Raw genomic sequence first — 21,436 nt, 5'->3', positions numbered from 1 at the left:
AGAAAAACTTCTTATTTATGAAACCTCAGACACTGGTCCAAACTATGCCCAGACAGGATGAAATGCCCTGAATCTGTTACATGGAGTGTCTGGGGTGAGACTTCCCAGGGATAAAATATCCATGGTCCCCCTGACACCTGTACCCTCCTTCATCAGTTGCACTGAACTCTCCCCTGGTTTTACGAGGTGGAATGGGACTAGCTCACATGAGGCCAGCACTACAGACCCAGGAGGGCCTGGGGGGAAAAATAGCAAAGGTTTTCTGAGCTTTTATTTCCAGCCAGAGACTTTCACTTTTTCCAATCCACACTGCGCCTGCAGAGAGCCAGTCTTGTTATCTGATGGGCTATGTGCCAGGGGCTATTGTGCACAGGCCCACAGGCTGGAGCAGGAAAGGGAAGTCTCCCCAAACCAATGGCTATCAGAGGAACCAAATGGAAAAACCAGGAGTTGGCAGAACTGCTCCAGGGCATTTTCAGTTTTGTTTTTAATCTTCATTTCAGAAACTGGGAGCCAATGAGATACACAACAGCAGTTGAGAGCAACTGAGACAGGGAGCTGAACAGGATAGGATACTGGACCATAAACTCACTAAAGGTTACATATTTACCAGCAGTGATAGCAATGAGCCAGACAGCAAAAAGCACAGTGCTATGCAAAACAGCTCATTCTGTAGGTCTCAGAAGGCTGCCTAGGCAGGGGTCACAGGCTTTCTTGGAACACCCTTCCCTGGTATTCCAGCCTGAACTTGCTCTAGCCTCACTGGGCCATCTATGCCAACAGGCCCATCTCAGCACCAACTGAAGCAAAGGAGCACAGTAGCAGTTCCACTGTTGAGAGGCCCACAGCTTCCCATGAAGGCATTTTACACAGAAGGAGAAGAGCCGGGTTTAAGCTGCCAGCTATCCTCATTCCTCCCAGTGCGCGTTAGCTCTCTACCAGCCTCCTTAACCCAAAGAAGCAGAGTCAAAGATAAACTCTCACCCTAGGATATGGTAGGTTCTTTTGCTTTGTACTCTGACTTAAAGCTGAATGACAGGCTTTCAGATTCTAGCCCTTCTCACAGAAGAACCCTAATCAGGAAGCTGATGCAGTCAGGAAGTTGTCTCTGCAGGGAGTTCTCGGGCTTTGGGTCAATGTTAATGTGCAGGTCATTGCAAGTATAAAGAGATAGCTTTTTTGGCCACCAACTATTTTGTAAACTCCTCTCTCTTCAGGGACAGATGAGATGGGGAGAGTAATCAAATCTTTTTTTCTTTCTCAATAGAAAATCTTAACTAATATTCACCCATATGCTCACAGTGGACCACACTCTGTAGAACACAGTAGTGGGTAGAATTTCCATAAGACCCTAAGAACATCTTCTGTTTCAACTTTCAAAATGCCCATTTTATTTTGGAGCCGCTACCACCATCAAAGTTTCTGATCTCATCTAGCATCATAGAACTTATAGCAAGGAGGGAAAAAAACCTTTGTAGATGAAAGAAGCTAACCATTTTGTTTTCAAGTGTACGGTCACTACCCCTGCAGTCCTGGTTTCTACCCTTTCAAATCTGTACTAGGACTGGAAGCTGGTCCTGCATACTGCTCTCTTTTTACTGCCCAGCTGTTGCTATAAGCCACCCTCATCCTTTCAACATTCTTTCTTGTACTCTGCCTGAATTTTCCCTCCTCGTCTCTCAGAGGCAGAGGGCTCCTCTCTTCCTTGCGAAAGCATTATAAACCGTCTACCTGGACTTGATTCATCTCCTTGAGCAGGAGTCAGCTCCCCCATGGTCTCCTCTTCATCACCTTTAACCCCTTCTTTTCAGCTGTCTTTATCCCTCCCTTCATACACTTCCTCATATCTCTAGCCTAAAAACATCCTGGGCTGGGCATGATGGCTCATACCTATAATCTCGGCACTTTGGGAGGCTGAGGTAGGAGGATCGCTTGAGACCAGGAATTCGAGACCAGGCTGGGCAACATAATGAGAATTCATCTCTACAAAAAAATTAGCCAGGTGTGGTGGCAAGCGCCTGTGGTCCCAGCTATTTGAGAGGCTGAGGCAAGAGGACTGGAGGTTGAGGCTGCAGTGAGCCATGATGGCACCACTGCACTCCAGCCTGGGTGACAGAGAGATGGGGTTCTGCCATGTTGCCTAGGCTGGTTTCGAACTCCTGGGCTCAAGCAGTCCACCCACCTTGGCCTCCCAAAGTGCTGGGATTACAGGCATGCACCACCGCAACTGGCAGGCCCACCATTTCACTACCAAACTCCTAAAAACCCTGATTGCCTCCACTCAGGGGTTGGAGTATGGCTTGCCTCACTATGGGACCAAGTGGTAAGATAAGGACAAAGACAGAGTGAGAACTGAGGCAAAGGCACTTAACAAGATGAACTTAGACCATACAGGAGTCAGAATGCAGCAGGAACAAGTCCTTTTTTTTTTTTTTTTTTTGAGACGGAGTCTCACTCTGTTGCCCAAGCTGTATGTAGCGCAGTGGCACAATCTCAGCTCACTGGAACTTCCACCTCCCAGGTTCAAGTGATTGTCCCACCTCAGCCTCCCAAGTAGCTGGGATTACAGATGCGCACAACCACACCTGGATAATTTTTATTTTTTTAATTTTTTTTTGAGACAGAGCAAGAGTCTATCCAGGCTAGAGTGCAGTGGCACGATCTTGGCTCACTGCAACCTCTGCCTCCCAGGTTCAAGCAATTCTCCTGCCTCAGTGGCCCGAGTAGCTGGAATTACAGGCGCCTGCCATCATACCTGGCTAATTTTTGTACTTTTAGTAAAGACAGGGTTTCACCATGTTGCATAGGCTGGTCTCGAACTCCCGTTCTCAGGTGATTTGCCCGCCTTGGCCTCCCAAAGTGTTGGGATTATAGACATGAGCCACTGCACCCCGCCGACAAGTCCTTTAGTTGAGGCTTGGTTACATGGCTTAAGGGCACTACCCAGTGTATCAAGGAAAAATATTGCTTGAGCTTCAAAGGTAGGTAGAATTTCCATAGGCCAAGGTATGAGAGAGGGTATCTTCAGGTAGGGAAATTCCACCTGCCTGCCTGGTGATCTCCCCACAGGGAGATTAACTCTTTTGGATTAACTCATTACTTAGTAGGGGGTTTTTTGGTTTGTTTCTGTTTTGTTTGTTTAGCATGAACTAGTTTAACAGACTAAATGGCCTGAAAAAAACCTGGAATTCAAGGTGTGCATATTATGATGGAAAAAACACATGGTAAACATGATACCTGGCTTCACATATTTGAAAAACTGTCATATGAAAGATTTTATCTGTGTTTATTTGCTGCTCAAGAGAGCAGTACTAGAATCAGTAGGTAAAGTGAGAGAAAGCTGATTTTCAATCCAAAATAAGGAAGAATTTCAAATAAATAAACAAGTCTGGAATTTGATTGGGCTACCCTGCGCTTCCCCATCAATGCAAATGCTGCAGTGTGAACTGAGTAGCCCGCTTGCTGCACAATCACTAAATATTTACATGTATGTAAATGATGATGGGAAGGAGGCAGCAGAGGAACCCGGTGGAAGGCTGAATTGCTAAGGCTTACTAACCAAGGACTTCTTTGACCCCATTTCTACTGCTAGGACTTTTCCAAGTCTCTCATGCTAGACCTTGACTCCTGTCTCGGTTTCCCTTCCAGAAAGTCTTATCTGTACCAGCACACAGCAAGCACTCAGACATTTGTGAATGAAAAGAACAGGTTTCTGTCTCTTACCCTTGGTCTGTCCTTACCAACCTGGCTGGTTCTGTGTAAGGCCTTCTCCCCACACTCCTAATTTGCTTTCCTACTTCTCTGGTTACTCCTTTTTTTTGTCCTTCACAGACTCATCCTCTTCTAACTGGCCACTAAGTGTTGGGTTCCGAAGGCTCAATCATGGACCCTCTTTTCTTCTCATTCTATAGTCTCTGCTTAGGCACTCTCCCCTGGGCCCATGGTTTCAACATAACAATTTCCAGTATTTTTTCACTAGCCCTGATTTTCTCCCCTCTGAGCTAGAGACCCATATATCTAACTGCCTCTCTGATATCTCCTGTTGGCTATATCAGAGGCACTTCAATACCAACATGTCTAAAACATTAAGTCTGCCCCTTCCCATCACCTGGAACCACACTCTCTTTCAATATTCCTGTCTTAGTGAAAGGCGATGCCATTTATTCATCTCCACAAAGCAGTAATTTACCTCCCTCTCTCTCAATATCTGCAAATTATTTTTCTTCCTTCCTTTCTCTCTCTTTTTTTTTTTTTTTTTTGAGATGGAGTTTTGCTCTTGTTGCCCAGGCTGGAGTGCAATGGTACCATCTCAGCTCACTGCAACCTCTGCCTCCCGGGTTCAAACAATTCTCCTGCCTCAGCCTCCCTAGTAGATGGGATTACAGGCGCATGCCACCACGCCCAGCTAATTTTTGTATTTTTTGTAGAGAGGGGGTTTCACCATGTTGGCCAGACTGGTTTCAAAGTCCTAACCTCAGGTGATCCACCCATCTCGGCCTCCCAAAGTGCTGGGATTATAGACGTGAGCCACCACACCCCGCCTCATTTTTTTTTTAAATGAGATTGGGTCTCACTATGTTGCCTAGGCTGAGCTCAAACTCCTGGAATCAAGCTATCCTCCCACCTTAGCCTCCTGAAAACACCTGCAAATTCAATCCAATACTATAGTAATTCTTAAGCCTTTTGGTCTTAGAACCCCTTTGCACCTTAAAACTGAGGGCACTTCGCTTTTATTTATGTGGGATGTATCAACTGATATTTACTGTATTTGAAATTAAAACTCAGAAACTTTAAAAACATTTTCTCAGGAGAAACCAGTGGAGGAAAAAATAAATGTTAAGAATACAATCATATACAAGCACACATGCCCTTAAGCCAGTACAGTGATGACATCACCTCAGGCACATGACCTCTGGAAAACTCCACTGTACACTTGTGAGATAACTGTCATGTCTCAGCATGATTATGAAAATAATTTTGAGGGCCAGGCGTGGTGGCTCATGCCCGCAATCCCAGCACTTTCGGAGGCTGAGGCATGTGCATCATGAGGTCAAGAGATCAAGACCATCCTGGCCAATGTGGTGAAACCCCATCTCTACTAAAAATACAAAAATTAGCTGGGCATGGTGGCGCATGCCTGTAGTCCCAGCTACTTGGGAGGCTGAGGCAAGAGAATCGCTTGAACCTGGGAGGTGAAGGTTGCAGTGAGCTGAGATTGTACCACTGCACTTCAGCCTGGTGACAGAGCGAGACTCTGTCTCAAAAAAAAAAAAAAAGAAAGAAAAAGAAAATAATTTTGAACTCACAGGGTCAAAGGACCCAAGGGACACCCCAGGATTCCCAGAACACACTTTGAGACCCACCAAAACAAAACGCCATGTTCTGTCGGTTTTACCTCTAAAAGTTCACCTGTTCCTTCCCTCTCTCTACTTCACCAGCCTACTCCAAGCCCCAGTTTTCTCTACCTGGACCACTGCACTAGCCTAATGCAGTTCCCTGGTATTCATTCTTGCCCCCTCCAATCTGTTATCCACACTGCAGCCAGATCAATCTTTTCAAAATACAAATATGAACATGTAACACCACCCACTCCTCTTCACTTAAGAACTCTAAAGTAGCTTTTCACTGCTTTCCATGCAATGATCAGAATCTTAATCAGGGTCCACAAGGCTCTGCCTCCCTCCCCAGCTTCATCCTGCTCTCCCCTTCCCCTTGCTCCCAGCTCTCCAGCTATCCAGACTTCTTTCCATTTCTCAGACATACCACACTTCCTCTTGCCATCAGGCCTCTGCTCTTGTAACATCCCCTGTCTGGAACCCTCTTCCCTTGCATCCCTTTTGCCTAACTCCCAAATCTCATTCATGCCTAAGGCATTCCTGGCCCCAAGATCAGGATCAGGTCCCATCCCTTAGTTATAGTCCACCATTTCTTTCTTTGTTTTCTTTTTTTCTTTTTTTTTTTTAAAGACAGAGTTTCACTCACTCTGTCACCCAGGCTGGAGTACAGTGTGCAATCTCCACTCACTGCAGCCTCGATCTCCCAGGCTCAAGTGATCCTCCTGCCTCAGTCCCCTGAGTAGCTAGGAGTAGAGGCACTCACCACCACGCCCAGCTAATTTTTGCATTTTTAGTAGTGACAGGGTTTTACTGTGTTGGCCAGGCTGGTCTCAAACTCCTGGCCTCAAGCAATCCACCTACCTTGGCCTCCCCAAGTGCTGGGGTTATAGGCGTGAGCCACCATACCCAGCCCATTTCTTAGTTATAGCCCACTTGCAGCACCACACACCTTTCAGTCACAGTTTGTAATTACACATTAATGGCATCATAACAAGTAAATGTCAGTCTTTCCATGGATTGCAAAGGCCACAGGGACAGGGCCTGTGTCTTTTTTGCTTCCCATATTTCTGGCACATAGTAGATATTTTGGTAATTACTTTTTTTTGGAGACAGGGTCTCGCTCTGTTGCCCAGGCTGGAGTACAATGGCACATTCATGGCTCACTGAAACCTCTACCTCCCAGGCTCAAGTGATCCTCCCACCTCAGCTACCCAAGTACCTGGGACTACAAACACGCACCACCACAGTTGGCTAATTTTTGTATTTTTTGTAGAGAAGGGGTTTTGCCATGTTGCCCAAGCTAGTCTCAAACTCCTGAGGCTCAAGCAATCCACCCATCTCGGCCTCCCAAAGTGCTGGGATCACAGGCATGAGCCACCATACCCAGCCAGTAATTATCTTTTGAATGAATGAACAAAAATGTAGAATGATGGAAGAGAGATAAGAAAACATGATAGTTGGGGTGTGGTGGCTCACGCCTGTAATCCCAGCACTTTGGAGGCCAAGGCAGGCAATCATCTGAGGTCAGGAGTCTGAGACCAGCCTGGTAAACATGGCGAAATTCCATCTCTACTAAAAACACAAAAATTAGCTGGGAGTGGTGGTGCACACCTGTAATAGGCTGAGGCAGAACTGCTTGAGCACATGAAGCAGGGGTTGCAGTGAGCCAAGATGGCATCAAGGCACTCCAGCCTGGGTGACAGAGTGAGACTGTCTCGAAGAAAAAAAAGACAACATGATAAATATTATAATGGTGATGGGTATCAGGGGCAAACATTTTCAGTGGCTTCCCACTGCCTACCAAAAAAGCCTAAGTGCAGTTAAGAGTCCCTTAGAAAACACCCAGGCATCCTTTTTCTTGGCCTTCTCTACTCCTCCTCCAAATGTATCAGCCAGCCTGGACCTGAAGTATAGTGAGCTCTCCACAGACGTAGTTTAAAAGCCCTTTCTCCCGTTGTCCCCTATGGAAATCCTCCATAATCTTTCAAGGTCCAGCTGGGACAGCTCCCCTCAGAATGCATATTCCAGATCATTCCAGTTAGAAATCATCTCTCCCATTTCTTGGCTCTATGGAAAGGCTCACAGGTTCCATCCATTCTCTTGCCACATCTACCTTACCCCACACACACTCCAAAGTCCCTGGGGTTCTTGGAACCCACCAAGTTCTTTTGTGATCAGCCTGGCAGGTGCTCCTTACTATGCCTGAGATATCTATCTCTACTTGATGTTCAGTAAATGTTCCTTGGAGTGTAAGCTCTGGTGTTGCCTGTTCTGTGAAAGCCCTTCTCTCCCAGGCTGAATCTGCTCCAGCCACCCTTGCTCTTCCACATGCTTCGCTGCAGCATTCATCTCAGCCCAATGGCTGGTACTTAATGCTTTGCTGAATGAAGGAAGGATCTAGGTATGCTAAGAGGCTGTGTTGCCCATTTTCCAGATAAACAGGAACTACTTCACAGAAATCTCGTTCCTCAGCATTCTCGCCAGGAAAATAATGTCTATATATAGCTCCCAATAACATGGAGGAAGGGTCCAGTGGCTGAGTATTTAGCCCGTCTCCATGCACATATCATAGGTTCTTGCTTGGGGGCAGGAGACCCAGTTACTGCCCCATCAATCCTTACTGATTACAAGGGACCATGCTGCCCGCCTCCATCCCCTCAATCTCCACAAGGACTATGGAAAAGAGGCCAAACTGGCAGAGCTTCCCAGGCTCTGAGGCACCCAGATTCCAGGGCCAGAGATGCTCTGGCTAGGCTCTCCTTGCTAGGGTACTAGCTCTCCCTCCTCAACCAACACATCCCCCAATTATCTACAGAAATCTGAAATGCATATACAGACTTTCAGCCTGGCAATACTTAGTACCAGTACTTGCCTGGATTCTAGAAGTTACTCAATAAGGCAAAGTCAGTACCTCGGCAACATATTTTTCCTGCAACTCCCTCATAAGGCATATTGCAAATAGACAAACTCAGAAACAGTGCTTAGATCTCTCAAGCTCAGCTCAGGATTTTCAGAGGACAGTTCAATTTGAAGCAATCCTACCTATATGGATAAGGCAAAGCTGGCTTTCTAGCAGCAGCAGGGGTCTCCACAACATTAAGGCAGCAGGCTCAACACGATGTTTGATAAGGCCAGATTTCCCTTTTGATACAAGTTTCACAATTCAAGAAATGGGCTTTCTCCCCAGACTCTCAAAAGTGGGATCCACAGGAATCCTGGATTAACTAGTAATAATTCACAGGCCTGATTTAGATTCCTGTCCTGGGAAGGACTAGTAGCAGCCACAGAGCTTTCTGACTAGTTAGCAGAGGGTTGTATACACAGTTGGCCCTCCATAGCTGCAGGTTCTGCATCTGTGGATTCAACCAACCATAGACTGAGAATATGTGGAAAATTATTAAAAAAATAACAATAGCAAAAAAAATACAAATAAAAATTTAGCATAAGAACTATTTACATAATATTTACATCATATTAGGTATTATAAATAACCAGAGATGATTTAAACTATAAGGGAGGATGTGGGTAAATTATATGCAAATACTACACTATTTTATTTCAGGGACTTGAGCATCCACGGATCTTGGCATCCACAGGAGTCCTGGAACCAATCTCCTACAAATACAGATAAATGACTGTACTATGTCAACAGTCTCCTTTCCTTCCCAGACAACTAAGCTTGACTCTCTCAAAAGTTTCATTGGTCAGCATCTTCCCTGAAGTATAAAGACTTCTCGGAGCCGGGCGCGGTGGCTCAAGCCTGTAATCCCAGCACTTTGGGAGGCCGAGACGGGCGGATCACGAGGTCAGGAGATCGAGACCATCCTGGCTAACACGGTGAAACCCCGTCTCTACTTAAAATACAAAAAAATTGGCCGGGCGAGGTGGCGGCGCCTGTAGTCCCAGCTACTCGGGAGGCTGAGGCAGGAGAATGGCGTGAACCCGGGAGGCGGAGCTTGCAGTGAGCGGAGATCGCGCCACTGTACTCCAGCCTGGGTGACAGAGCGAGACTCCGTCTCAAAAAAAAAAAAAAAAAAAAAAAAGACTTCTCGGGAATCATAAGCAAGAGGTTTAAGGTTAAAATTCAAACTTAGACCTGACTCCTAACTTTATAAGTCTCTATTCTTCACAAGAATGGTCAAAAGTGAGTGTAAACACAGCTGGAAGTCTTCAAGTAGATGTCTGAGGCGATCACTTTTTCAGGAATGTTTAAAAGGAATTTAATCACACTACTACATCACTATATTTTAAGTTCCTTGAGAGTCAGGATACCATCCCAGTTATTTCTTTGCCCTTCCTCTCTAAATAAAGGCATAGAGGATTACTCCACGAGGAGTAATAGTCAATAAATATTTGATGATTATTTAATTAACAAATACTTGTTGCTTTTTTAAAATGTGGGCAGATAAAATAGAGGGCGAGAAAAAAGGGGTAAAATACTCACTGACGGAGAGGTGCCTGCTTCTGGGTTCGGGGGGCTGGTAGATAGTATTTATATCCCCTGCAGACTGGGAAGCCTTGATCCGCACCTGTCTGGACACCCCACAGTGGGGAGAGGAACTGTTCTGTAAAAGAAGAGGAAAAAAGGCCAAGCTAAATCCTTACACAGTCAGGCCTATCAAGGCCTTCTCACCCTTTTCCTAAGGACTCCCTGCACGCTCAGCCACCTTCATGCTTTTAATACATGAGTTACCCAGCTTTCCCCCAAATCTGACTCCTCTATTTGTCTCCGCAAACCACTATTTGCTCAATGTAGTTTTACAACTTCAATGATATATGAGCGCTGAGACCTAGCACCCCAGTTTAACAGGTGATGATCCAGACATGGAGGAATAACAGGCATTCCTGTAATAATCTGCAAAACAAAAGAGAGCTGTAAATACCCTCTCATAAAATTCTTCAGAGAGTTTAGGAAGAGTAGCAGAAAATTATTTCTGCAGAAGAGGGAGTCAGAATAGAAAATGAATGATGGCAACTTGCCTCCCCAACAAAATTCTGGTTGCTATATATGTATTTAATCTTATTGGTTGATTGACTGACACAGAGTCTTGCTATGTTGCCCAGGCTGGACTCAAAACTCCTGGGCTCAAGGGATCCTCCCACCTCAGCCTCCAGGTTAGCTGAGACTATAGGTACATGCTACCATGCCCAGCTTATATATGTATGTTTAAAAGTAGCTCAATATGCTTCTTTTTCCCAACCATAATCACTCCCTGAACATTAAGAAGATTCCAGAGGCCAGGCGCAGTGGCTCAAGCCTGTAATCCCAGCACTCTGGGAGGCCGAGATGGGCAGATCACGAGGTCAGGAGATCGAGACCATGCTGGCTAACACAGTGAAACCCTGTCTCTACTAAAAAACACAAAAAATTAGCCAGGCAAGGTGGCGGGCACCTGTAGTCCCAGCTACTCGGGAGGCTGAGGCAGGAGAATGGCGTGAACCCGGGAGGCGGAGCTTGCAGTGAACTGAGATCTGGCCACTGCACTCCAGCCTGGGCGACAGAGCAAGACTCCGTCTCAAAAAAAAAAAAAAAAAAAGAAGATTCCAGGGTTTACATGTAAATCATCTCAGGATCATGTTCAATTGAGAAAAGCTATCATAAGTACCATTCTGCCAGACAGAGGTCAAGGGCCTGAGACGAGGGTCAGCAATCCTCCCAGCACCCACTCACTCTTTCCACCTGGCCCAGTCCAGCCACCACAGAGAAAACTAAGCAACAAAGGGGGGCCTTTGCACCGAGAAAGCTTAAAACTAAACCCTGGAGGTAATCAAGTGATGTCAGGATGTGATTACAAATAAGCAGGGCACTGGTGAGAGCGGGGGTGAGAGCTCAGGATTTAAACAAGTTGGTTCAAAGTTTCTACTTGCTCCTCTATCTCCTCTACCTCCCCCTAACAAAAAAAGTCTGATCTAAACAAACTCTATATCCTGTCCTCCAGGAAAAAGGTTTCCCGCTCTCAGGGGAGAGTTCAGCTGCCAAGCAACCTCCCGTAGTCCCCTTGCCAGACTTATCACATGCAGGTTGTCTTGAAAAACTGCCTTGCTCTAACGGGAAGTCAGAACCAAGGGGAAGTGAATGTTCTTGCTGAAGCCTCCAATGTGCAATAGCTCTCTGCTAAGGGTCAAAAAGGAAACAACAGTCAAAGCCACATACTGGGGAGGCAGGCAAGTGAAGGGCAAGGGAGGGCCACAGCCTTGCACTCAAAGAAGAGGTGAATGATGAACACCCTGCCACCTGCCTGAATGCAGGGTCTTACACATAGTGGGAATTCAATAAATCATAGCAACGTGAATTTGAAATGTGTACCAAAGGACATACAATCTAAACCCTCAATTAGAAAATTTTTTTTTTTTTGAGACGAAGTCTGGCTCTGTCGTCCAGGCTGGAGTGCAGTGGCCAGATCTCAGCTCACTGCGAGCTCCGCCTCCCGGGTTTACACCATTCTCCTGCCTCAGCCTCCCGAGTAGCTGGGACTACAGGCGCCCGCCACCTCGCCTGGCTAGTTTTTTGTATTTTTTAGTAGAGACAGGGTTTCACCATGTTAGCCAGGATGGTCTCGATCTCCTGACCTCGTGATTCGCCCGTCTCGGCCTCCCAAAGTGCTGGGATTACAGGCTTGAGCCACCGCGCCCGGCCCTCAATTAGAAAATTTAAAAGCTAGGCCGGGAGTGGCTCATGCCTGTAAATCCCAGCACTTTGGAAGGCCGAGGCAGGTGGATCATGAGGTCAGGAGATGGAGACCATCCTGGCTAGCACAATGGAACCCTGTCTCTAATAAAAATACAAAAAATTAGCTGGGCGTGGTGGCGGGTGCCTGTAGTCCCAGCTACTCGGGAGGCTGAGGCAGGAGAATGGTGTGAACCTGGGAGGCAGAGCTTATAGTGAGCCGAGATCGCGCCACCGCACTCCAGCCCAGGCAACAGAGCAAGACTCTGTCTCAAAAAATGAAAGTAAAAATAAAATAAATAAAAAATCTAAAAGCTGAATTTCAATGGCCAGCACAAGCAGATTTGTAAAATAAAAGGCTTGAGGTTGTGGCAACAGGTTAGAAAGCAGGTGAAGAGAATCAGTGAAGGTCTCAAAGCAGAGCTTCTCACACGTTAATGTACATATGAATCACCTGCAATCTTGTTAAAGTGCAGATTCTGATTCGGTAGGTCTGGGGTGGAGCTCAGAGCCTGCATTTCTAACCAGGTTCCAGGTGATGCCGACACTGCTGTTACATGGTCGACACTTCGAGTAGCCAGGTCTTAGAAGTGAGTCATGCCTCAATTGCAAGTAATGGTTCTCAACCCTAGCTGCCCACAAGAATTGCCTGAGGAGCTTTTTTTTTGAGACGGAGTCTTGCTCTGTCACCCAGGCTGGAGTGCCGTGGCGCGATCTGGCTCACTGCAAGCTCTGCCTCCCAGGTTCACACCATTCTCCTGTCTCAGCCTCCCAAGTAGCAGGGACTAGAGGCGCCCGCCACCACGCCCGGCTAATTTTTTGTATTTTTATTAGAGACAGAACCCGCCTCCCGGGTTCAAATGATTCTCCTGCCCCAGCCTCCTGATTACAGGCATGCACCACCATGCATGCCCGGCTAATTTTTTTTTTTTGAGACGTAGTTTCACCCTTGCTGCCCAGGCTAGGAGTGCAATGGCACCATCTCGGCTCACCGCAACCTCTGCCTCCCGGGTTCAAGTGATTTTCCTGCCTCAACCTCCCTGTAGCTGGGATTACAGGCATGTGCCACCACGCCCAGCTAATTTTTTGCATTTTTAGTAGAGATGGGTTTTCTCCATGTTGGTCAGGCTGGTCTTGAACTCCTGACCTCAGGTGATCCGCCCTCCTCGGCCTCCCAAGGTACTGGGATTATAGGGGAGAGCGACTGTGCCCAGCCGCCTGTGGAGCTTTTGACACCTCAGACCAACAGAACCTCTGGACATAAGAGTCCAAGCACTGATACTTTGTAATACTCAGCCAAATTTTGAAAACCTCAATTTAAGGGGGCAAAGGGAATGGTATAGTAAATAAAAATAAGGTTGCTGCAAGGGTTTAGGACACCTTGAATAAGACTCAGAAGTGGGAAAGAGAGGAAGGAGGAAGGTGGGACTATGCCTGAGAATATATAGAGTGACAGGAGAGCCCACAGGTATGAACTGTGTAGCTAGTGGGACTATGCCTGAGAATATATAGAGTGACAGGAGAGCCCACAGGTATGAACTGTGTAGCTAGCAGAACATTCTAAAGACAACAAATAGAAGACAGTGACCATTCCATGAAAACCTCACTAAAGGACTCTGGGTAGAAGTGTGCTGTGGCTAACACAAACAATATGAAAAATTACCAGGAAACCACGTATATCAAGATTTCAGTGACTGGAAGATAGGAAAAAGCCTACCCACAAATTATCTCAATAAAAGATTTGGCAAGTGGATTCAACAATGCAGGGAGGAGGTAAAGCGGGGAGAGAGCTTGCTTTAGTTTGTTACATGGGAATGTAAGATAAGAAATGGCACACTGGATCACCAAGAGCATCCTGTCCAGTCCTCTGTTTTAATGGTGGTACCAAGAGATATTTGCATGAAAGACCATGATAGTTATGATAGCTGTGAAAGCATCTGAGGTGATTTAATTAAATTTACAGCTTTGCCATCCATGAATTTATTAAAGCCCTTTTAAAAATCTGCTTTGAAGCTATACAATTTCAGAATAATAGATGCCACATATATCATCTTTTTTCTTTTTGAGACAGGGTTTTGCTCAATCATCCAGGTTGGAGTGCAGTGGTGCAATCATAGCTCATTGCAGCCTGGAATTCCTTGGCTCAAGTGATCCTCCTGCCTCAGCCTCCCAGGTAGCTGGAATTACAGGCATTTGCCACCACGACTGATTTTAAAACTTGTGTAGATATGGGGGTCTTGCTATGTTACCCAGCCTGGCTTATCACTTGTTACACAAATGATTTCTTTTTTGTTCTAAGATAATGCTCAACACTCAAGAAGTTCATCCAAATTGAGATTAGGTGAATAAATCTGAGTCTTCATTATCCATGCTCTTAAATGCATTAAAGACTCTGATTATATATGCTTAGGCTGTCTGTCCTGACTAAAGAGTTCTAAACCTTTTTTTTTTTTTGAGACGGAGTTTCGCTCATCGCCCAGGCTGGAGTGCAATGGCACAATCTCAGCTCACTGCAACCTCCGCCTCCCAGGTTCAAGCAATTCTCCTGCCTCAGTCTCCCGAGTAGCTGGGATTGCAGGCATATGCCACCACGCTCAGCTAGTTTCGTATTTTTAGTACAGGCAGGGTTTCACCATGTTGGTCAGGCCAGTATCAAATTCCTGACCTCAAGTGATCCACCCACCTCAGCCTCCCAAAGTGCTGGGATTACCGGCGTGAGCCACCGTGTCCAGCCAAGAGTTCTAAACTTTTACACTATTCATATATGAAAGTGACTCCAACTCCTTGAAAACTTTGTCTTCTGGACGTTTTCTAGCTCAGTTATCTTCGAAGCTGCGGGGAATAGAATGATACAACAACTCACAAGTTCTCCTCATGGACAATATTATACTTTCTGCTTGGCTTCTAATTTTTTCCAACTGTGGAGGAACCCGGGTGAGGTTTCCTAAGGACTACAATAATTCTAAGATCCCTCTTCTGGGGCCGCTGGTGATGAAGACCAGGTAATATTTTATCCTGGAGCAGTGTACTTAAGGTATGATCTTTGGGCTGGTGCCAGTCCTTACACTGTGGTATACTGCTCGTCCTGCTCTTCCACCAAGTAAGTAAAGAAATGGAGAGGGCCCTCTGAAAAACTTTAGAGCAATGTGGCAGAGTGATTTTATGTCTATTGAATCTACTAATGAAAACTGTAGCCTTATATATACCTCTAGTTTATTTTTCCATTTCACTTCTCCGTTTTTGTATTTAAAAAATGAACTGGTACGGCCGGGCGCAGTGGCTCATGTCTGTAATCCTGGTACTTTGGGAGGCCAAGGCAGGCAGATCACAAGGTCAGGAGTTCGAGACCAGCCTGGCCAACATAGTGAAACCCTGTCTCTACTAAAAATACAAAAATTAGCCAGGTGTGGTGGCGTGTGCCTGTAATCCCAGCTACCCAGGAGGCTGAGGCAGGAGAATCACTGGAACCTGGGAGCCGGAGGTTGCAGTGAGCCGAGATCGCACCACTGCACTCCAGCCTGGGCAACAGAGTGAGACTCCATCTCAAAAAAAAAAAAAAAAGTCCATGACAGATTGGAAATGAAAAGAACAAAACTGGTATTTCACCACAGATAGTTAGAGAAGCACTGTTCTAGAGGTGAGGATTCCTGAGCACACAGCAATTTTAGATCATGATTCTTGCATTTATTAAGAAACCTAAAGTCTAGGTAAGGAAGTTCTAGAGAAAAGATTTCATCACCAACATTACCATTGTTACTCTTAAAAGTAAATGTTTATTTATTTTATTTTATTTTTTATTTGTTTTTGAGACGGAGTCTCGCTCTGTCACCTAGGCTGGAGAGCAGTGGTGTGATCTCGGCTCACTGCCGGCTCCTCCTCCAGGGTTCACACCATTCTCCTGCCTCAGCCTCCCCAGCAACTGGGACTACAGGCGCCCGCCTCCATGCCTGGCTAATTTTTGTGTTTTTAGTAGAGACGGGGTTTCACCGTGTTAGCCAGGATGATCTCCATCTCCTGACCTCATGATCCACCCGCCTCGGCCTCCCAAAGTGCTGGAATTACAGGCGTAAGCCACCACGCCCGGCCAAATGTAATGTTTATAAATGCAAAAAACAGGAGCAGTTTCAGTATCCCAACAGTAGCAAAAATGGTTATTTAATTAAATTATGGTATATCCACTCAAGTGAAACACGCATCCTTACAAATTATAATTACAACATAGAAAAATGTTCATCACAGGCTCGGTGTAGTGCCTCACACTTGTAATCCCAGCACTTTGCAAGTCTAAGGTGGTTGGATCATTTGAGCTCAGGAATTCCAGATCAGCCTGGGCAACATAGTGAGACCCCATCTCTACAAAAAAATTTTTAAATGGCCAGGCACTGTGGCTCACGCCTGTAATCCCAGCACTTTGGGAGGCCGAGGTGGGTGGATCACCTGAGGTCAGGAATTTGAGACCAGTCTGACCAACATGGTGAAACCTTGTCTCTACTAAAACTACAAAAATTAGCCAGGCATGGTGGCAGGCACCTGTAATCCCAGCTACTTGAGAGGCTGAGGCAAGAGAATCACTTGAACCCAGGAGGCGGAGGTTGCAGCGAGCTAAGATCACACCATTGCATTCCAGCCTGGGCAACAAGAGCAAAACTCTGTCTCAAAAATAAAGAAAAGAAATGGTCAGCATGCACAGCATTCCACCTAAACTTTGTCCTAGTCACTACACCCATAGTTATGCTGCCATGTTGGCTGTCCACATAAAGAAAAGGAAATGGTGCCAAGAAACCTTCAGAAACATGCATCTGAAGAAAACTGGTAGAGGAATCAGTAATTGGAAGACAGATACAGATTGCAAGCATTCTTGTGAAATGCAGGCCTCCAGGAATCCTTCAGGAGAGGAAACTGTGCGTAAGTGATAATTCCCCATTTCTGACACCCCACAGACCACCTGCCATTGGGTAAAGCAGAAGCTGATAAATTATAAGAGGCTCCCAACCCATGGCTTTTTCCACTGAACAAAAGGAAAAGTTTGTTTCCTACAAGTGTCCTAAAGGAAAGGCAAGGAGTTGTGGGAGTTGGGTTTATAAAGCATAACAGTCTCAAATCCTTGACAGTCTTTCTAATTGGCTCTGCCAAACAAATCAAATTTCTCTTGTTGAGGTCAAAATCTAATTGAAAAAAAATAAATTTAGAGCACAAGAATTTTATTCTTTATCATAAAGTATTTTCCTTCCTCCCTCATCATAAGTCAAATAACCTTTAGATGCAATGTTAACACTGACAATCTGGCTATTCGGTGAAATCAAATGCAGAATGCTCACTGGCTGCTGACAAGTGGGCTGTGCTGTGCTTATGCTCTCAATTTGGCAGTGGCTGAGGAATGAAAACGTCTATCAAGGGGGCAAGACAAGTTCCTTAAGGAAAGCAAGCTTTGTCTTCAGCTGCCAGACCATGACAGGGGCTACTTACATGGTTTCTGTCCTGGGACAACAGCAATATCCTAAGGCTTTTCATGCTTGAGCTTCTATCCAAAATGTCAATTGCTTTATCAAGATCATCTTGGTTTTTCAGCAGGATGGAGAGCTGTGATATAAGACACAGAAAAGGGAAATAATATAAAACAGAAGTTTATCTCAATGTTTCACTCTGCAGAAATAAAAAATAAAAATAAGTTGAGAGGAAAACAATCTCATTGGATACTATGGGGTCTTAAAAGATCTAGTTGAAACCATAGAGATTTTTCTGTCTAAATGTACAATTTAAAAATTTGTAGTACCTTTACATAGTTGTGCAACCATCATCATAATCCAATTTTAAAACATTTCTAAAACTCCAACAGGATCTCTTGTGCCCATTTATGGTCATTCCTCCTTCCCACCTCCAGCCCCAGGCAACCACTAGTCTACTTTCTATCTCTACTGATTTGCCTTTTCTGGACATTTCATTCCATTTAGACACATACAATTCATACATAAAAGATTCAATCTTTTGCATCTAGCTTCTTTCACTTAATGTTTTTTAGTTCATCCATGTTGTAGCATATCTCAGTACCCTGTTGTGAGATACTTTCTGAAAAGAGTTTCCTCTCCAAAAATACCATTTACTTCAAAGCATCAAATTGCAAACAGTTATAGCCCCCATATTCTTTTCCAAATTAAGTAGGATCATGTCCCACTCTATCTCCAATTGTGCTGACATTAATAGAACAAGCAGAAAAGGAACAGGAGGGGTAGAGGGATGGTCAGAGGATGAAAATTATTATACAAATAAAAACACAAATTCAGAGTGCAGAGTATGATTTAATATCTTTCTGTTTAAGGCCAAAGTCAGTGACCAGAATCTGAAAACTACCTCCTCCATTTTCACAGAGCTTTTCCCCCTTTGCTCGGCACTTCTCTCTCCTGTCGCCATATGAAGGATGTGTTTGCTTTCCCTTCCGTCATGACTGTAAGTTTCCTGAGGCCTCCCCGGCCATGCTGAACTGTGAGTCAATTAAACCTCTTTCCTTTATAAATTACCTAGTCTTGGGCAGTTTTTTACAGCAGGGTGAGAACAGACTAATATACTCATACGTTCCAGTGAAGTATTAAATAGAAGGTCCCTGAGGGTACAAATAAGTCTCACTCACTGCAAAAAGCGGAGCATGTTATGAATACTTGGTATTAAGAGATTCATAAGATGCAAAGGTATGCCTTGCCTAGGACCTAGCAAATGTCAGATCTTATTCTTATTTTTATTATTTTTTGGAGACAGAGTTTCACTGTGTCGCCCAGGCTGGAGTGCAGCGGCACAATCTCAACTCGCTGCAACGTCCACCTCCTGGGTTCAAGCGATTCTCCTGCCTTAGCCTCCAGAGTAGCTGCGTCACAGGTATGCACCACCATTCCCCACTAATTTTTTTTTTTTTTTTCAGTAGAGACTGGGTTTTATCATATTGGTCAGGTTGGTCTTGAACTCCTGACCTCAAGTAATCTGCCCGCCTCAGCCTACCAAAGTGCTGTGATTACAGGAGTGAGCCACCATGCCTGGCCAGATTTTATACATGTATGGTAAACACAAAATCAAGCAAAAGTCCAATTAACTTACACAGTTCCCAATTTATAATACAAGATTTTTTTTTTTTTTTTTTGAGACAGTATCTCCCTCTGTTGCCCAGGCTGGAGTGCAGGTGCACGATCTCGGTTCACAGCAACCTCCGCCTCCCAGGCTAAAGTGATCCTCCTGCCTCAGCCACCACGCCTGACTATTTTTTGTATTTTTTGTAGAGATGAGGTTTCACCATGTTGTCCAGGCTGGTCTTGAACTCCTGAGCTCAAAGATCTGCCCGCCTCTGCCTCCCAAAGTGCTGGCATTACAGGCATGAACCACCGCACCTGGCCAAAAACAGTACATATTTAAAATAAAATCTCAAAACTACTTATGGAATGGGAGAATGTTCTGCAAATCATATTATATTGCAAAAGAATTTCTTCCTGGGTGACATTCAAAGTGTGAATAAATAAGAATGGTTGGGAAGGGAGTTAAATAACAATGGTTGGGAAGGCAGTTAAATTAAAAAAAAAAAAAGTAAGCTAGGGATAGTGGCTCACACCTGTAATCCTAGGAGGCTGAGGCAGGAGGATCACTTGAGGCCAGGAGTTTAAGACCAGCCTGGGCAAAATAGTGAGACCGCCCCCATCTCTACAAATTTTTTTTAATTAGCTCAGTGTGGTGGCATGTGCTTATAGTCCCAGTTACTGGGGAAATTGAGGTGGGGGGATCACTTGAACCCAGGATGCCGAGGCTGCAGTGAGCCATGATTGCACACTGCACTCTGGTCTGGGCAACAAAGTGAAACCCTGTCTCAAACCAAAACCAAAAACAAAACCCACAGTGACATATCACAGTGACATACACCCACTAGGATGGCTATTAAAAAAAAGAAAATAACAAATGTTGGTAAGGATGGTGGAGAAACTGTAGCCCTCACTGATATGGTTTGGCTGTGTCCCCACCCAAATGCCATATTGAATTGTAGTTCCAATAATCCCCATGTGTCATGGCAGGGACCTGGTGGGAGGTAACTGAATCATGGGGGTGGTTATCCCCATGCTGCTGTTCTCCTGATAGTGAGTAAGTTCTCATGAGATCTGATGGTTTTATAGGGGGCTTTTCCCCATTTGCTTGGCCCTTCTCTCTCCTGTCGCCATGTGAAGGACGTGTTTGCTTTCCCTTCTGTCATGACTGTAAGTTTGTTAGGCCTCCCCAGCCATGCTGAACTGTGAGTCAATTAAACCTCTTTATTTATTTATTTTAATTTTTTTTTTTGAGACGGAGTCTCACTCTGTTGCCCAGGCTGGAGTATAGTAGCACAATCTCGGCTCACTGCAACCTCTACCTCCCAGGTTCAAATGATTCTTCTGCCTCAGCCTCCTGAGTAGCTGGGACTATAGGTGTGCGCCACCATGCCCAGGTAATTTTTATATTAGTAGCAGAGATGGGGTTTCACCATGTTGGCCAGGCTGGTCTTGAACTCCTGACCTCGTGCTCTGCCCACCTCAGCCTCCCAAAGTGCTGGGATTACAGGCTGAGTCACTGTGCCTGGCCATCTCTTTCCTTCATAAATTACCCAGTCTCGGGCAGTTTTTTACAGCAGAGTGAGAATAAACTAATAAACTCATAAGTCGCTAGTGGGACTGTAAAATTGTGCAACCATTATAGAAAAGCTGGGCAGTTCCTCAAAAAGTTACAGTTTTATCTTATGACCCAATAATTCGACGCCTAGGTATATACCTTATAGAATTGAAAACATATGTTCATGTAAACACTTGTAACAAATGTTCATAGCAGCACTATTTAATAACCAAAAAATGAAAACAACCCAAATGTCTATCAACAGATGAACAGATATACAAAATGTGGTAAATCCATAAATGGAATATTTATTATTCAGCCATAAAATAGAATGACATACTGACAACATGTACAGATGACCCTTGAAAACATATGCTTAATCAAAGAAGCCAGACAAAAAAGGTTACGTACTGTATGATTCCACTTACATGAAATGTTCAGAATAGGTAAATCCAAAGAGACAGAAAGATAAGTGCTTACCAAGCGCTGGGAAGAGGAGAGAAAGGGGAATAACTGCTAATGGGTACAGGGTTTCTCTTTGGAGTGATAAAAATGTTCTGGAGGCCAGGTACGGTGGCTCATGCCTGTAATCCCAGCACTTTGGGAGGCTGAGGCAGAGAGATTGCTTGAACTCAGGAATTTGAGACCAGCCTGGGCAACATGGTGAAACCCTGTCTCCATAAAAAATACAAAAATATTAGCTGGGTGTGGTGGTGTGTGCCTGTAGTCCCAGCTATTTGGGGGGCTGAGGTGGGGGAATCGCTTGAGTGCAGGAGGTCAAGGTTTGCAGTGAGCCATGTTTGCGCCACTGCACTCCAGCCTG

General features: G+C 45.1%; 1 protein-coding gene across 5 annotated transcripts in view; it reads right to left on the bottom strand.

Moving 5' to 3' along the window:
* The window catches only part of MAP3K3 (mitogen-activated protein kinase kinase kinase 3), a 74,562-nt gene that overhangs the window by 20,074 nt on the left and 33,052 nt on the right, over positions 1-21,436 (bottom strand). For all 5 annotated transcript variants that reach the window (XM_025360957.1, XM_025360952.1, XM_025360956.1 and 2 more), the window contains 2 exons: positions 17,470-17,583; positions 9,781-9,901 (listed from right to left, as the gene is read on the bottom strand). In XM_025360957.1, the coding sequence (XP_025216742.1) occupies positions 9,781-9,901; positions 17,470-17,583 (235 nt within the window). The remainder of the gene's footprint in view (positions 1-9,780; positions 9,902-17,469; positions 17,584-21,436) is intronic.

This window comes from Theropithecus gelada, chromosome 16, assembly GCF_003255815.1.
Source record: "Theropithecus gelada isolate Dixy chromosome 16, Tgel_1.0, whole genome shotgun sequence".
NCBI classification, from domain to species: domain Eukaryota; kingdom Metazoa; phylum Chordata; class Mammalia; order Primates; family Cercopithecidae; genus Theropithecus; species Theropithecus gelada.
Note: the sequence above shows the minus strand (reverse complement) of the source record. Positions and strands in the feature narration are given on the sequence as shown.